Genomic DNA, 16,773 nt, shown 5'->3' on the forward strand with positions numbered 1-16,773 from the left:
CAAAGAGGTGGCAGCAGAGCCTTCTGGGGAGGACCATGAATGCAGAGGCAGACAGAAAGGAATGGGTGGGGGTGGGGAGGGAAGGTGCAGGAGTGTGTGAGGAGGTGGTGAGGCCGAAGGCCGCCGGCCAGACCGGGCCCAGGCCTGGCGGGCGTGCGGACTGCTGGGCAGGGCTTGAGCTTTGCCCCGAGGGCAGTGAGAGCCCCTGAGGAGCTCGCACAGGTGTGGCATGGCCGGGGCTGCGTGTTTTGAAAGCTTGGGAGGCCTGCTAGGCTCTTGCCTTGGGAAACCACAGCCTGGATACAGAAGCGTTTCTCCCTTCTAAGAGCATCGCAGCAGCCCATCCACCATAATGAGGAGCCTTTGGGCCAGGACCGGCCCAGGCTTCCGCCGGAGATGCCGTACACACCGGTATGAGTGTGAGTGTGTGTGTGTGTGTGTGTGTGTGCACTGTATCTACTTTAAGGAACTGGCTCTTGTGATTATGGAGCCTAGCAAATCCAAAATCTGCAGGCAGCTCATCAGGCCAGACACCCAGGGAAGTGTCCATGTTGCAGTCCAAGTTCAAAGCCATTTGCTGACAGAATTCCCTCTTGTTCAGGGGAGGTCCATCTTTTGTTCTTTTTAGACCTTCAACTGATTGAACGAGGCCCTCCCCCATTAGAGAGGACATTCTGCTTATTCAAAGTTCAATGATTTAAATGTTAATCTCACCCAAACACTCTCACTGAAACATCCAAAATGATGTATGACCACGCATCTGAGCGCCATGGCCCAGCCACGCTGACACAGACAATTAGCCATCCCAGTGACCCCTCCAGATGGACCCGACCCTTTGCCCAGGCACCTGGCTCAGGAGAGCAGAGAAGGGCGCTGCACAGGGACTCACGTGCGGCAGCGGGGCCACACCCGCTGCATCTGTGGGTCTCTGCTCTCCCGCCTCTTGCCTGCGCCCTGTCCCTAGACCGACCCTGGGGGTGCTGGGAGATGAGCAGTGAGCCCGGCCAGGGGAGGGCAGCCCTCAATGGCAGGTGGCAGGTTCAAGCCAGAGCCCCTGCTCCTCAGTCCCCAGACCCAGCGGCTTCCCCTCTGCTCACCCCCTGCAAGAAGGGGAAAGAAAACATGAACAAAATATTCTATAATGTCCCCACAGCAAGGAATGCTCTGGGCCTGATACGTCAGACACGGGGCTTCTCCAGGTGACCTGAGACCAAGGGCCAGCTTCTCCTGCAGCGTCAATAAGCGCGTGGTCCCGGCCTGGCCAGTGGACTATTCAGAGTCACCAGGTGCTCCCCAAGGGCCCGGGCCTCAGAGTGTCGGGCAGTGGGGAGAAATGGGCCAGGAAAGTGGGTCCACTCATGCAGACCTCGACTGGGGCTCCCCTAGAAATCCGAGCATCCCAGGGACAGGAGCGCTGACAACCCAGGTCCCAGTGGCCCGGAATCAGGCCACGGTCTGTGAGGACAGAAGAGACACGGTCTAAAAATATGAACTGACTGCCAGGACATGAGGCGAAGAGGGGAAGCCGCCTCTCCTCCGGTGAAAAATCAATGCCTGGTGTCAGGACTCCCCACTGACAGCTTGATTAGAGAGGACGAACACCAGGCGGAGAGAGGCGGGGAGACTTCTAGGGTCTCGGCGAAGCCAGCGAGGGCACTAAGCCCAGGCGGCCCCGCGCCACCTACTCGGAGCATCACGGAGCGACTGCCCTACTGTGAGGCTTCCTCTACTCCTCAGACCTTCCCTGTGCAGTGACAGCAGGTCCTCAAACAATGTCATTTTGTCCACATCCTTTAGTTACAATGTTGGTGAGGTGCCTTAGGAACTTAACTCTTGTTTCTATCAATCGGCCTGTGCTACCTACCGATGGGCTTCATTACACAGGGTGGGCAAAGGTGAGTTTGCAGTCGCTCGTGTGGACAGTCACATAAATAGACAACGAGACCAGAATGAACTGTTCCGAGTCCTCACAACTGTAAACTCCTGTTGCCCAACCGGTGCGATCCGTCGTTCCCCCTGAAGTCACAGAGCATACTGATGACATCAAGGACTTGCTGGCAGGCCCCACCCTGGAGACTGGGCTCAGTCCCGGCCTCAAGGACTTTGCAGCCTAGTGGGAGACAGACAAGCCCACAGGAATCCAGCCCGTGCACACACACGGGCATCACCCAGGCCAGTGTCCAGGGAAGGCTGCCCTGAGGAGATGCTGGTCTTCAAGGACAAGAGGGAGTGAGTCCCGGTGAAGGGGAGCCCACACTCGGGCCAATGTGCAGAAATAGGAAGCAGCAAACTTTCGAGGGATTGCCGGTGCACGTGAAGTGCCAGGCTGAGAGTGGCCAGGGATGGCGCCCTGGAGGCCAGCGGGGCTTTGGGAACCATGGGAGGGAGTTTGAACTTGACCCCTTAGACTGTGGGCCTGGAGGGTTTTAGAGGGAGGAGTGACTGGTCGTATGTACATCTCAGAAAAATACTGGCTGCAGCACAAAGACTAGATTAGGGTGGATGCCACAGGTGACAGGAAGGCCAGATGGAGCCCGGGTGGAAGGGGGCCCCGGGGTCAGGCTGCGAGAGAAGTATTGAGGCGGCATCAGCAAGGCTGCCGGTGCGGGGGAGGGGACCGTTAAAGCCGAGTCCCTCCTTGCCTTGGTAACAACAGTGTGGGGCCACCTTGGGGGACACGGCATACAGCTGAGGGCGGGGAGAGTGGGAATATCCAGGGGTGCACGCGCTGAGTCTGAGGTTTGGGCAGGACATCCAGGTGGAGATGTCTAGCAGGCATCTGAAGGGGACAAAGATCTGGCATTCGAGCAATAATTAAGTCGAGACGCACGAGCAGGATCCCGCTGGGGTGTGGGAGAGGCAGGCACGAGAAGAACGTGATAGAATCCTGAGAAACACCGGCACTTACCGAGAGAGAGCCAAGCCCCCAGAGGTGGCGGGATCCACAGGGGCTTTCCCGGACCCACTCGGCTGGAGTACGTGCCTCCCTCTGTCACTGCACGTGGTCTGTTACACCTGTTTCCTTCACCGTCCTGATCTGCTAGAGGGCAGAGTCCCTGTCCTGCTCCAGGAGCAAAGGACGCAGGAAGGGTGGTCCCAGGGGACGGACCACGGCACACCCCAGGTCAGGACCCTAGACCTGCATGTCTGCTGCCAGGCCCTCAGACACCCCACACCAACAGCAGGACTCACCCCAACTTCTGTGCATGTCTTCCCCACCTGGAGTGCCCCATCCACCCTTCAGGGCACAGATTGAAGTTCGCCTCCTCATCCTCCGCTGGGCAGGCCCCCACCGAGGCTGGGTGAGTGCCAGGCAGGAAGCGGCTCTCTGAGTGGGAAAGGACAAGGCAGCTTCCGCATGTGACACACACGTGTGCTGGGCGAGCACGAAGTCCTGTGCACATGCTCATACATGATCCCATGGTGCAAGCTCCAGAGTCACCTCTGTCTGAGGGTGAGGGAATGATGGCACAGAGCGGTCCACTAGCTTGCCCCAGGGCACCCCACTTGTAAGGGTCAGGACTGGCGTTTAACCCAGGCAGCCTGGCCGCAACCACTGCCCCGAGCTGGGGCCCTCGGGCCTCGGAGGCATCAGCGGCAGAGAGGTAGCCCGGCATGTGCTGGAATGGCTGTCCTTCCCTCCCTGGAGAGCAGGCAGTGGCTTCCAGGTCCTGGTGGGACTGCCTGTGGTGCCTGGAGGCCCTCATGCCCGCCCGGAGCCGGCCTGTCCCCGCAGTGGCACGGCCGGGGAGCCCTGCCCCCAGACTGCCCAGTAGCAGCCGGGGGACGACGCACGCCGGGGGACGAAGTATTTGCCTGCCCTCGTGGAGGGAGCAGCTCTGCTTTCTCCCGCCTGTAATTGTTGCCATCTGCTTCCCTCCGTCGTGTGTGTTGATGTTTTCTCGTTGTAGAACTGGAACGGGTAAGGCTGGAAGCGGGATCGGGAAGACGTGTTTGGGAGGGGAGCTCAGTGGCCGCGGGGGCTCTGCTGCAGAGCCGAGGAAGAAAGAAGATGCTGCGGGGTGCGCGGGGGCCTCTACCAGCGTCCCCTGCCCTGGGGCCCAGGGTTCCGCGTGTGTGCGTGGGGCTGGGGGTTCCGCGTCTCAGCAGGCGAGTGCGTGCGTGCACACGCACGTCCACGTGCACGCGTGCGCTGTGTGAGCAGTGTGTGTGGCCGGGGGTGTGAGCGGTTAGTCTCAGCTTCTGTCCGTGACCGGAAGTGACTGTAAATTCACTGCTTTCTGAGCAGTGTAGGTGGCGACCTCAGCGCCGGACCTAGAGGAAGATGCGCGAGGGGCTGGACTTCTTCAGGGTACACAGAGCCCCCAGGGGCGATGCTGGCGAGGGGCCCTTGGCCTTGAAGATGAGCCGCACAGGCTGCCTGGGACATCCTTCTAGGGGACACTTAGGACCCGAAATTCTATAACGCCCTCCCTGCCCCCACCCCGGCCCCAGAGCAGAGCCTCGGGCCAGGAGGCCCCGGCATCCTGCCAAGCCCCAAAGGGCTGGAATTGGCTTTCCGAGCCAACAACACCGAGGCCTTTCAGCGGCTGTTCTCCTGGGAGTTTTGAGTCAGTGCCTCGTGCCTGCCTCTTCCTGTTCCCAAATAGCAGTCACCCTAGACTCTTGGCTCCTAACTGTTGTTATTTAGGCCAAGGAAGGGTGCCCTGTGACTCTGCCCCTGCTAACTAGGACTACAGGATCAACACGGCTCTACGACCTTGACTTGCAGTTAAGATCAGCTGCCACCAGAGCTTGAGGTACCCTGGCTTTGGTCTCATGGCCAAACAGTTAGGCTTCCCGTAGAGGTGGTGTGGGAAGCAGGATCCAGCCTTCGACCCTCTCTTCTGTCCCCCCTTGGTAATCCCAGTCAGTGGGGGACTCTCTGGTCCCAGCAACCCGGAGAAAGCTGATTTAGAAGACTGCTTTCAACGGGGCATCCTTTTGGCATTCTTGGGGCCCCTCCTAGTAATAATCACTGCCGTTTTCTGAGCCCCACTTCTGCCCCAGCTTCTGTGCAGGGCCCTGGAAGTAGAGGATTTTCACTCCTCCCTGGATCAGCCTTTGGAAGAATCATCATACCAGTATAACAGATGAAGAAGCAGGGTGCCGAGAGGTGAAATGACCCGTGCAAGGTCACAAGGCCAGTTAGAGGTGGAGCAGAACTTGAACCCACACCTTCTGCCTGCCAGGCCTGCCAGACTCTGATGATTAGGAAAGAGGAGGCCCATCGGGAGACCCGTGCACTGTGGGCTGGAGGACGGGTGCGTGGCCACCCCGGCTGGCTGGGTCTCCAGCGAAGCTCGTGCTCGGGTCCTGCTCTGCCACACCTTTCATTCTGAGTTTTCCTCCCTGGCAAGGCCCCCCCCCACCCCGCCCCGCCCCAGCATGGGCTCAGCCTAACTGCACAAGGCGGGGCATGCAACTCACTCCCCTTGCTGTGAGGTTCAGGAGCGAGCCAAGGAAACTTCCCATGTCTGCATATTCAAGCGCTTTTATTAAGTGGAACAAGCTATTTCTGAACACGAGAGTGGCCAACAGCCTTAGAGGAAATTAAAATGAACCATGACAATGGAAAATTGCACAGGGGCACGGCAGATTCTCCGGAGATAAATACAACAAGCCTTTCCACAGCATTCGGGAAAGACTGGAGATCATGGAGATTATGTTGTGAGAGGGGGAACAGCACAGCATCAGAAAATTAGAGCGCAGGCTGGCGGGAGGGCCAGCTGTAGGCTGGCCGGGCCTGTGGTGTCCCTCTATTAAAGACCCCCACACCGGGGTCTGGGGGACAAGGTGGGGCAGAGAGACAACAGACAGACAGATCTTCGCACAGCTCAGCAGGCATTTGCTGAGCACCCGCTGGGTCCCCCAATTCATATATGGAACCCCTGGCTCCACCGTGGTGGTGTTCAGAGATGGGTCTTTTGGGAGATAATTTGGTTTGGGTGGGGTCATGAGGATGGGGACCCCAAGATAGGGCTATGAAAGAGGAAGAGACTAGAATTCCCTTCTCCCCACCCCCCCCCTCTGCCATGTGAGGAGACAGCAAGAAGGCAGCCAGGAAGATTTCTCTTGAGCACCCACCCAGAACCCTGATCTTGGACTTCCAGTCTCCAGAACGGATGTGAGAAATACATTTCTGTTGTTAGGTTACCCGGTCTACGGTATTTTGTTACCGTAGCCCAGGTGACTGATACAGTGGGGAATGGAGCTCAGACCTCGGCTTCAGCAAGCAAGCTCCTGGGTCTTGAGGGCTATAAGCTGGCACATCTGAGGGTTCAACGGGTATTAGCTGGTACAGTTGGGATTGCGATTCCTCCATCAGCCTGTGCACTCCCCTAAGCCAGAGGTTACTGATTGGTTTGTCTCGGTACAGGCTAGCTCTCAGTGAGTGTGGGGTGAGTGAATGAATGAATGAATGAATGAATGAATGAATGAACGATGCACCTGAAAGTGATGGCCATGCCCCAGCACAGAATGGATGGGGCTGTGGTAGCTGGCGGTGCTTCCGGGAGGTGAAGGGAAGGAGGAAACCTTGGCCTGGGCAGTCTGCCCTCAGCTAAGGAAGGGGCATCAGAAGAGGGCTTTTGTCTGGCACCCCCCGGCCCAGGAATCCATGGCAACAGCCACAGGCGGCAAGCCCCGCAGGCCTTTCCGCGGTGCACCAGGCCCCACGGCCCCAGAAGTTGGAGCAGTGGCTGCCCCACCCTCTCGCCAAGCAGGGCAGAACCCTCACAGCTCTGCTCACCCAGAGCTGCACGCCTCCCACCTCACTGCAGAGAAGAGAAGTTTGTGTGTCCATCTACCCAGGAGGCTGCTCCCCTGTGCCTCCCGCCCCCTTCCACCACCTCCTAGGGATTGCACCACTGTCCCTCTTGCACCTGGACCTCCTGTGAGTGTAGATAGAATCCATCTGCCCCAGCAAGCTTTCCGGAGCCCAAAGAGGCGAGCTGGTGCTCAGTGATGCGGTCCCCTTTAAAGAGAATCACTTGAACCACAGCAGTTCTGAACAAAGGGAGCTGAGCTGGACTGTGGCCCCAGCAGAGAGGGGGTGCCAGGGAGCAGGGAACATGCAAACCGAGGCCCGGCTTGTGTGCTTCTGGAACGTTCCCCGGCAGGCGTGGTCAGTCTCACTGAGCTCCTGGGCCTGTTGGGCCTCGGAGTCCAGGCTGCAGTCCGGAGACACGCGCTCAGGCCTGGACTTGCTGCAGAGAGTCTCGAAGTCCCAGCAGTAAAGCTGTTTTAGCTCCTCCAGCCACGCGGCCCAGTCTGAGGAGCTGCCTCACAGGGACACTCATGCCGCCTTGTTTGTTTCTTTGTCCCGCCTGACCTCGGAGTGACCCTAACACAATCCTCCTCCTTGTTAGGCCTCTAATGAGGTCGCCGAAGACGTCTGTGTCAGCACCTCCTTGCTGGGCCTGAGAGTCGCACTCAGTTGACTCCCCACGCGGTGCCAGTCGAGCGGCAGAGGCTTCAGAACTCAGAACTGTCCCCGCGCACCAGCGAGCCTCTGTCTGGGGTGAAAATCTGAAATGCTCTGCTCTGGCCCGAGACTCGAAGGGTGTGGGGAGGGGGTCTCGAGAGGTGTCAGGGGTTTGTTGAAGAAGGGACTCAGTCTTCGGGTTCTTTCTGGCTCTGGGTGGCTCCTGCACCCAAGGAGGCCTCCATTCACCCTAGAATGCCCTCGAGGGCAGGCTAGGGACAGCCCTGCGGGACAGAAGGGCCAGGCCAGCCCCTGACCAAGCTGTTCCAAAGGGCCTACTGCTTCCCCTGGGGTGGCTAGTAGCCACCTCCAGGAAGGCCTCCGTGGCCTGGCTTAAAATTAATATTGGGCACTCAGAGCCTCAGCCTCTGCGGGCCCAGCTGCAGCATCTCAGTGTTCAGCGAGGTCCCTCTTAGCTCAGCCACCCCACGCGGAGGGCTTTCCCTTACCAGAGGCGCTGAGGACTTGGAGTCTGCATTTAACAAAGGCTCCTGGGAACGGCTGTTGTCGGGTATGTGTCTGTGCGTCCAGAGCTGACCCTGGGGAGGGCAGGCGTGTCACGGGCTCCGAGGCCAGGAGGTCGAGGGGTGGTGCCAGAGTCCCCACCTGCAGGGCCGGCATCTGGGAGCTGCCCCATCAAAGGCCAGAACAGGGCCGCTCTCGCCATGCCTACCTTCCCGCCCACTCTGGCCCCAGAATGAAGGTGGGTCGCTCTGGTCCAGAGGGAGCTGCCTCCTCACGAATGCCACATGCCGGGGTGAGCAGGGCGCGGGCCGGGCGGGTTACAAGGCACAGAGCTGGCCGTTGGGGGATCCTTGAAGGCTGACGGAAGGGGGCCGAGGAAGGGCCCACCCCAGCGCCGCGAGCAGGTGCCCCTCGCCCTCCCCCTCGCCTATCCGTCTGGGCCGCTCGCTCCCTCACATCACAGGCGGCTGCTGAGGGCCAGGCCTGCCCTGCACCTTTCAGCAGAATGAAAGGGAAGCCGCGACCAGAGGGGGGCTGAAGCCCAGGAAAGGGCCTCTTTCTTTTCAAAGACTTTCCGTTTGTGATGGGCTTTTTTTTTTCTAGGTGATCTGATTTCAAAGCCCCTTTGAAAATTGTGTGGGTTTTGTAATGGATGAAAAGTTACTTGGAAATGGGACTAAGAAGTTTTCCGTTGAATGTTGTTAGAGGAAAGTTGAAAGCTTTGAGTTGAAGGTTCTGCCAGATTTATCATTTCTTTTGTGCACGCGGCCCATCCACCGCGAGAGGTTCTGGGGGCCTGGACAGGGCACACGCGGGAGCGCGGCGCGGAAACCGCCCCGATCGCGGCTGCTTTCCACGTGCAAGGGGAGCCCTCGCTGCTGAACTTTGAGCGAAAATGTGTCTCAGGCGCAGACTTTGAAGTCAGGAAACGGGAAGCAAATATACTTGCAGGATGCTATAGGAAGCTGGGTCTCATCAGAGACAATGGCCACCACACAGGTGTTTCATGGCAGAAAGATAAGTGTGAGAGAAGATAGGGCCCCAAAGGCGCTGACAGAGGGGTGCACGGAGCAGGGGGCCTGGCAGGAGCCTCGGGGCACGTCCAGGTGGGAGAGCTGGTGAGAGAAGCCAGTGAACGGCACGAGGAAGGAGAGAGCTAGGAAAAGCATTGTAACGGACGTGGAAGGGAAGGCGTTTTAAGAGGGAAAAGGGAGGAAGCCAGTATGAGGGACCAGAGCAACAGGCTGGGGAAATGCTACTGATGTGCCATCAGGAGGTAACTGGTCATTTGATGTCCTCACTGGAGTGCTGGGGTGGGAAGAGTTAAAAGGTGACAGGTGAGCAGTGACAGGACTCCAACAGCAGATGTCCCGGCCCCGGGAAGGGGAATGGCCACCAAAGAAGGGGAGGAGGCAAGTGGGTGCTGCAACGGCAGCTGCAGTGGTCACACAAGGAAAGCCGAGGGGAAGGAGCTGATGGAGAGGAAGCAGAAGGAGAGCGAGGCCGTGAGGGTGGACCCTGCAGTGCAGCGCCAGCTCTGGAGAGGGGCGCCGCCTGGCCTGAGGCTGAAGAACCGGCCCCACTGGAAAGGGCCAAGAGCACAGAGGCAGGGGTTGGCGGAACACGTCAGCGGCCTGGGGCCTAGGGGCCTGAAGGACTGAGGGACAGGTGAGAGCCCCCGGGAATCTGGGTCCCCGCCCCATCATACCGGCAGGGTCACAGCAGGAAGCTCAGTTGCAGGGGGACACAGTGGAGGAAGGGGAATCCGTGGCAGGCACCCCCATGGGCACCAGGAGAAGGGTGCTGAGTGCCACCCATATGGGGCATTGTGAGCACGGCCTCAACATGGCTACACCTGTCTACGGGGCATCAGCCACCGTGGGGTGGGCTGGAGCGGGGGGCCGGGCACGCACCCACCCTCCCAGAGCACCGCGGAGAGTGTCGGGACAGTGCGGCACGGTGAGGGCCCCAGGTCCGGCTGGGACTGCCCTTCTCCAGGCTGATGACACTCACCTGGACAATGAAGGCATGATGGCCAGAGCACAGAACTCCTCAGGGAAGGAGAACACGCTGTGCCCGTGCCCAGGGAAGGTAGGAGGCGCTCAGTACCTGTGAGCTGTTAGGCCGGCAGCCCGTCTCACCTGTGCCCGGCAGCTCTTTACGGCTGGGTCCTTACGCTGACCCAGTGAGAGAGAGGCCACGGGAAGTGGTTGGCGGTTTCGACTTAAAGTATTTGCAGGTGACCCTCCGGGCAGGACACAAAGGCTGGTAGCAGAGGGCCAGGTCCGAGGCTGACTCTGGCCTCCGCAGTTCTCTCTCAAACTCCAGCACGTGGGGACCCTCACTGCACTGTCCCCTGGGGTCCCTCCCGCTTTACACAGCTCCCTCCCCCACCCCAAGCCACACCCTCTCCTGCCGCCCCACCTGAGCTCCCAGCAGGAGCACTGCCCTCTTGACATAATCATACCCCGTAATACGATTGGAATCTGAATATATATTTAAAATGACAAGATCGAAATTAAAATTTAAATAAAGAATTACTTTTCTGTAAGTCACTCCGAAAGCAGTAATTTAGCAGCAAATTGATAGAGAAAGGTAAGCACTGGTCCTTTAAACCATCATGCAGTTTCCGGCGTTCGAGCCAGAAGTATCTCAATTTAACACATCATTGGTTAGTATTATTAGAAATTTCATCGGGCCCCAGAGTGCGTTATGGTGCTGGTCCAAACGGGGACCAAGGGCACTGGCCTGGGGCCAGGGGACCGAAGGGGGCAGCCTCATTAATGAGGGCAGGAGGGGGCTCCAGAGAGCATCCCCCGACCCCCAGTGGGACTTTAACCACAGTTACCCTCTTGTTTTGTAGATCAGTAGCCTGAAATGGGAACCGAGAGACTCATAAATGTAATTTGTTCTTCCCAGAGGCCCCAGATTTATAGCTTTGGTGTCTGTCAACTTGTCCTCCTGGCCCTTTGGAACCTAGGCCGAGGACAGGAGTCCATGGAGACGGCATGACCAAGGCACTGGCACCTCTGAGCCACACCAGCAGGACGCAAAAATCTGTCCCAGCCAGGACCTGCCCGGCAGCTTCAGCTCTGAGGTTACCCTGTCAGGGCCCCAGGTGGCCTGGGACCTTGGAGGTCAAGACTGTCACTGTGCCTCTGAACAAGGTCCACGGGCCACTGGCAACACCTGGCAGGCTTGTTTGGGAGCCACCTTTAGGGGTCCCCATCCTAGACCTTCTGAGGCAGAAGCTCTGGGGGTGGATGCAGAAACATGACTTCTTCACAACCTCCCCCCAGACACTTACAAGTACTCATGTTGGAGAACCCCTACTCGGGGCAAGCTCAGAGTGCGGTCTGCCCAGGTCACCACGGCTTCTCCGTTTTCATGCAAGGCCACTTGCCGCCCCCCCACCCAGCCGCTGGGAGAGGTTGCACTGGCTGGAGTTTTAGTATTCATGTAATTGCAGTCTCTGCTCCAGTTACGCTGCCGCCTCCCTGCGCACCCGACCCTCCCCTGGAGGTGGGACACAAAGGGACGCCAACAAAACTGTGGTGTCGTGTGTCGAGAGCACCAGGCAAAGGACTTTTGATCTTTTGCCACATGTACAGTAGACTGTGTATCCTCTTGTTTTTCGTGGCTTTAAACAACATTTTACGGTAGCTCACAAATCTGTGCACAGACACTCCGAGAGGGCCTGGCTGAGGGCCACCCGAGGGCCCCTGGTGCTGACTAGAATCACTCAGTGGTATTCATCCGACCTCTGGCTGGTCGGAGAGAGCAAGGCTGCGAGTCCTCCCAAAAGGGGGGGCCCAGAGCTGGCGTCGTGTCGCAGTGTCATGGCCATGTGGTTCCTGTCCCAGCCTGCGTCATCCTCGAGGGTCCTCGGTGCAGCTGTGCCCCATCCCACCAGCACAGACTCCTCAAGGGCAGGAGTCAAGCCTTGACCATCACAATGCCCTGGCATCCAGCTCTGTTTCCGCCAAGGGTGAGCAGGGAGGCATTGTCTTACCGCTTTCATGGGGGTGAGGCCTGGGTGACTCTGGGCTCCATGGAGGGGAAGGGCTCGTCACTGAGAAGGGTGGGGCTGTTTGTCCTCAGTAACATGTGGCGGAAGGCAGTCCCCGCCAGCCTGTCAGCACCACACAAATGACAGCAGTGTCAAGGCCTGCGCCCTGCACACCTCCCCCCATGTGGAGCCAGCCCCCCCCACCCCGCACTGCTCCAAGGGCAATGTGTAAGCAGCTCTGCCTGGGCTAGTAGAGTACAACCAAGGGACAGGGGGCTGCTGCAGGAGGGGCTTGCTGTGGGAGGGGCTTCCCCAGCCCCCCGACTGGCACCCAGCGGGCACTTCAGCCCGTGCCGCTGCCTCGGAGACTTTTTCATCCATTAAGGACCAGGGTCTTTAGTGTTCTTCAGTCGCTGCAAGAAGCAGGATGCTGTCAGCCACCGTAAAAATGTGACCTTTGAAAATTTACAAGAGCCGAGGTTTAAAAGCTGCTACGTTAATGATGCATCTCATTAGCATCTCATTAAAGGGAAGCAAAGAGAAGCCTGCTCCGCTGGATGATGGGCAGATCGGGCCACTTCGAGGTGCCAGGCAGGAGGAGGGCTCTCTTTGTCTACCTCTCTCTGCCAAGTGTCATCGTGTCACAGGAAAAGCACGTCCAGGCACGCCAGGGAAAGGCCAGATATCTGGGTGGCTTCAGTGATGGTCCTAGACTGTGGCAGTGGCAGGGGGCAAGGGGAGGCTCTCCCAGCCCTACCTTCCTCCCCACCCCGGCTCAAGCTGTTGTCCTGCCTGGTTTCTGTGCCATTCTCGTGGGCAGGCAGGCCCCTGGCAAGAAGCAGAACTCAAGGAGGCCTGGCATTTGGGGGAGGCGCGGGGGGGGGGGGGGGCAGGAGGCAGGGGACCTGGAGAGCCTTTGGTGGAGTCTTGGGCCTCTGAACTCTGGGTCATGGGGGAAAGGCTTAGCAGGAGCCAGCTCGGAGCTGGAGCTGCAGACCTGCACACGGTGCCCCAGGAGCCTTCAGAACCCGGGACCACAAGTTTCCTGTGGACCCCGAGCCTCTGCAGCAATGCCGGCCCAGGTCGGGCCAGGCTGACTCGCCCCCGGGTGTCCCCCTGCCACCTGGGCGCCCGGCGCCTCGGCAAAGCACACAGCCATGTTTGTGTTTTCTCTGGAAGGCGTAGAGGACGGAATGTTCAGGTCGTTATTTTAATAAAATAAATAAAAATTCCTGAACTGCAAGTTGCTCATAGCTTCAGAAGTTCCTAGTGCCGGGTAGAATACAAGTGGCCTTATTTATCTTTCCTAAGGGAAAAAAAAAAGATTCTGTTTTTCTTCTCACAGCAGAACAAATTTCTCGTACATAAGAACACACTTGTAATATTCATGAAAGACACAGCCAGACAGCAAACCAGCTGGGGCCACTCCCAGTCCCGCCCAGCGCCCCAGAGCCCCTGCACCCCAGCTGCCTTCTGTTTGCATAGGTAGCTGGAACTAGTGACCCCGGAGCAGGGCTGGGCTCCCCCTCCCAGCCCAGTGCTTGTTTATTGAACAATCCAACTAACCAACACAGGCACAAGCAACTGAGCTGGCGGGAGTGTGTTGAAACCAACACTGGGGGGAAAACTGGACCTCCCGAAGTTGTGGAGTTCAGAATCTGGGGGCCTACTGTGAGCGGGAGACCCCAGCCGCCTCTGCTGGAGGCAGCGCCGTCGGTCTGGTCCGTAAGAACCAGGCCCAGGGCCTCCTGGTTTCCAGAGCCCTCCCCGCCCCTGTGAAGGTGCCAGGCAGGGCCCTGGAGGCTGATTCGGCAGGGCAGAGATGAGACCGTAGGCGGTCCCTGAGAACCAAACCTGCCTCTGGCCCAGGGAGGCCTCCTGAAATCCCTGGTAGAAGAGAGGAGCTGCAGCGCCCCCTACTGGTAGGAGGGGCCGGTCTTACAGCGAAGGAGGGAGCTGATGAGGCTGGGGTGTCTGCCTTTCGGAAGGGCAATCACCCCAATCAGGGCCCTGGATGAGACACAGGCTCCTCCCCCTCGGAAGCCTCTGATTACCGGGAAGCAACCTCTGTGCCTCTGAACCCACCAGCACCCCGAGAACCTGGCAATACACGGGGGCTGCAGACAGGGCACGCTGCAGAGCTATTTAGAGAGCGGCGGAGAAGCCACAGCACTGTTCCCTAAGTTCCGGAAGACTGTCGGGGGGTGCGGCCAAATCCCCACCCCTCCAACCCACCCCAGGCTCCCATCTGCCCCACAGACAAAAGTGGGGCAGGAGCCTCTGATAAGGAAGCCTGTTTGTTGAATTGTTCTTTCCTGCGGAGAGTCACTCTTTCCCTTTGTTTCCCACTCTGTTCACAGACGCGAAGCATCTGAAACGCAGGCCAGAGATAACGCGAAGCATCTGAAACGCAGGCCAGAGATAAAAGGCCGCCTAATGCAATTAGCTCAGTGCCCTCTCGTCCTAACGGGACGCAGCTCCGCAGCTCCCAGCAGGCCCCAGTGCAGGCGCTGTGGCCGTCCTCGGCTTTAGGCATCAAAGCCCCAGTCAGAGCTGTATGCCCACCCTCCGCTGGTACCCACCGCCAACAACCCCCCACCCCCATTGCCTCGTGTCCCTGTCGGAGAGGCCCAGGAGAGAGCGCCGCCTGTCCCGCCCCCACCAGCCGGGTTGCTGGGTCAGAGGTCACCCGAGAAAGGTCTGCAGCTGCCCCTTAGAGCTCCTTTGGCCTTTTGTGACTGTCCTGCCCCCTCACTCTTCACCCCCAAACTTGCTGGGCTCTGGTCGCACTGCCGGAAGCCATATCCTGCTCATCCCAGGCTGGGGCTCCCCAACATGTTTTTTTGATTTTTAAATTATTATTATTATACAGGGTGGACAAAAGCAGGTTTACAGTTGTGAGTACGTGAAACACAGGATTTATTCTTGTGTTGTTATTTATTGTATGATTTTCCATACAAACAACTGTAAATCCTCTTTGACCCCCTCTGTAATTATAATGATAATAATGGTAACGGCCATAGGAGAAAATTCGGCAAACGCAGAAAACTACAGACAAGAGAACGCCAGTTCACCCAGGGCAGCGCCCCTGCTAACGCTTTACCTTCTCCCTCCTGCGCGTGTCGTTTGCACAGCGAGGTGTCTTTTCACGTCCTGCTTTTCTTGTTAACATTACAGTGTAAGCATTTCGCCATCTCGTTAAGAACTCTTAGTGAATGTGGTCTGCAACGATTCTATAATATTCCGTTGCAAGGCTGTGGCTCGGGGAGACCAGTGCTGTCCTGAGGGCCGTGGCACCTTGAGGTTCATGTTCTCTTTGCTCGAAATATCTAAGTTAGGGCGTCGGACCCCTGAGCCGGGAGCCTGCCTCCTTCCCTCCAGGAGGGATGAGGAACCCAGAGGCCTGGTACAGCTGTCTCCCTCCTCCCCAACCTGGCGGCAGCATGGCAGCTGTCCTGCCACTAGCCTGGGTCCCCACCCTCCCCATGTCCCCTTTGAAGCAGGACTTACTGGGCCTCTGAGGCGGGTGTGGGGGCAGGATGGAGCCTGGTAGTTGAGCGTTGCAGAGCCGTTCGCTCACGTCAAAGGGCCAGGGGTACGGTGGCCCTGAGTCCGGGCTGAGTACACAGCACACGCCCATGGATGTTGTTGCAGTTTACTAATGACCCGGGGGCCGGGGGACTTCACATCTCCGGGCAGAATGCTGTCTCCTTTGTGGTAGCTTCAGTGGAGGGAGTGGCCACAGAGGGTGGCCAGGGAGGAACTGTGTTGGGTGCTCCTGGAGGCTGGATTTTAGCGGAGGTCACTGCTGTGCCAAAATGCTCTGCAATTTCCCCTGGGACTGGATTCAGGCCAGGTCTCTGCCTCCAGCCCCGTGGCTCAGGCAGCAGAACTGCTGAGCTGGTGGGAGGGATGGGGCGATGGGGAGGTGGGTCCCAGGGCGGGACCCTCGCCAGGCTGTGCTCACCCTCATGCTCTGCTTCTCCCCAGGCTCCCGGCATCTCCAAAGCAGACGGTCAGTCCCAGGGACTCACGACCAGCATCCGGTGGGGGCAGACGCCCATCAATCAGTCCACACCCTGGGACACTGATGAGCCGCCCTCCAAACAGATGAGGGAGAGTGACAACCCAGGTGTGTACCTCCTCCCACGGACAGAGACACCTGTGCCAGGGCTGGGAGGGGTGTTAGGGCCTCCCCCCGGGCCCCAGCTGCTCGGCAGGCACCACCCCACAGCCTGCGGCAGCCCAGACCTCAGGCTGGGCTGAGTAGGGTGGGGGCGCTGTGAGCATTGTCTCTGCTACTCTGGAAAGTGTTTAAGTGTTTGAGAGAAAGCAGGGGACAGAGAGTGACTGTGAATCTGCTTAGGGTTATTTTGAATAGTTAGTTATTCCCAAACGTCAGTGCCCTGGTTCATAACAAATTTCTCAAATCACACCTTCCTGGGAAGTTCTTCTGCCTTGTTTACATGGGAATGGGGCTGGGGGCTTGCTCACCCCTTCCTGTGGCACCCCAAGCCTTCTTTGGACAGCTGTGACCTCAAGAAAAGCCTTCCCTGTTGTCCCCCATGGGTCCCAGACCTCTCTGGGATACACATAGACCCATCCACTCAGCCCTCCATAGCACAGCCCTACAGATACCTGGGGGTCCCATCCTCCCCACACTGAGTCTTCCGTGGGATCAACACCCACGTTCTCCAGCCACGCCCCAAAGCCCATTGTTCCTAGTCCCGTCACCTTCAGAGGAGTCGCCCCACCACCTTGTTCAATGACAATCCCAATGACCCACCACGAGGAAGCCCTGCCCCTCCCTCTC

The 16,773-nt window shown here is 58.5% G+C and overlaps 1 protein-coding gene across 4 annotated transcripts in view; it reads left to right on the plus strand.

Annotated features, from left to right (window-relative positions):
* Window positions 1-16,773, plus strand: part of KLHL29 (kelch like family member 29) — a 278,870-nt gene that overhangs the window by 208,385 nt on the left and 53,712 nt on the right. For all 4 annotated transcript variants that reach the window (XM_053667055.1, XM_037143412.2, XM_053667054.1 and 1 more), the window contains one exon: window positions 15,951-16,092. In XM_053667055.1, the coding sequence (XP_053523030.1) occupies window positions 15,951-16,092 (142 nt within the window). The remainder of the gene's footprint in view (window positions 1-15,950; window positions 16,093-16,773) is intronic.

The sequence above is a fragment of the Artibeus jamaicensis genome, unplaced genomic scaffold, assembly GCF_021234435.1.
Source record: "Artibeus jamaicensis isolate MK-2021 breed Jamaican fruit bat unplaced genomic scaffold, CSHL_Jam_final contig_465, whole genome shotgun sequence".
NCBI classification, from domain to species: Eukaryota; Metazoa; Chordata; class Mammalia; order Chiroptera; family Phyllostomidae; genus Artibeus; species Artibeus jamaicensis.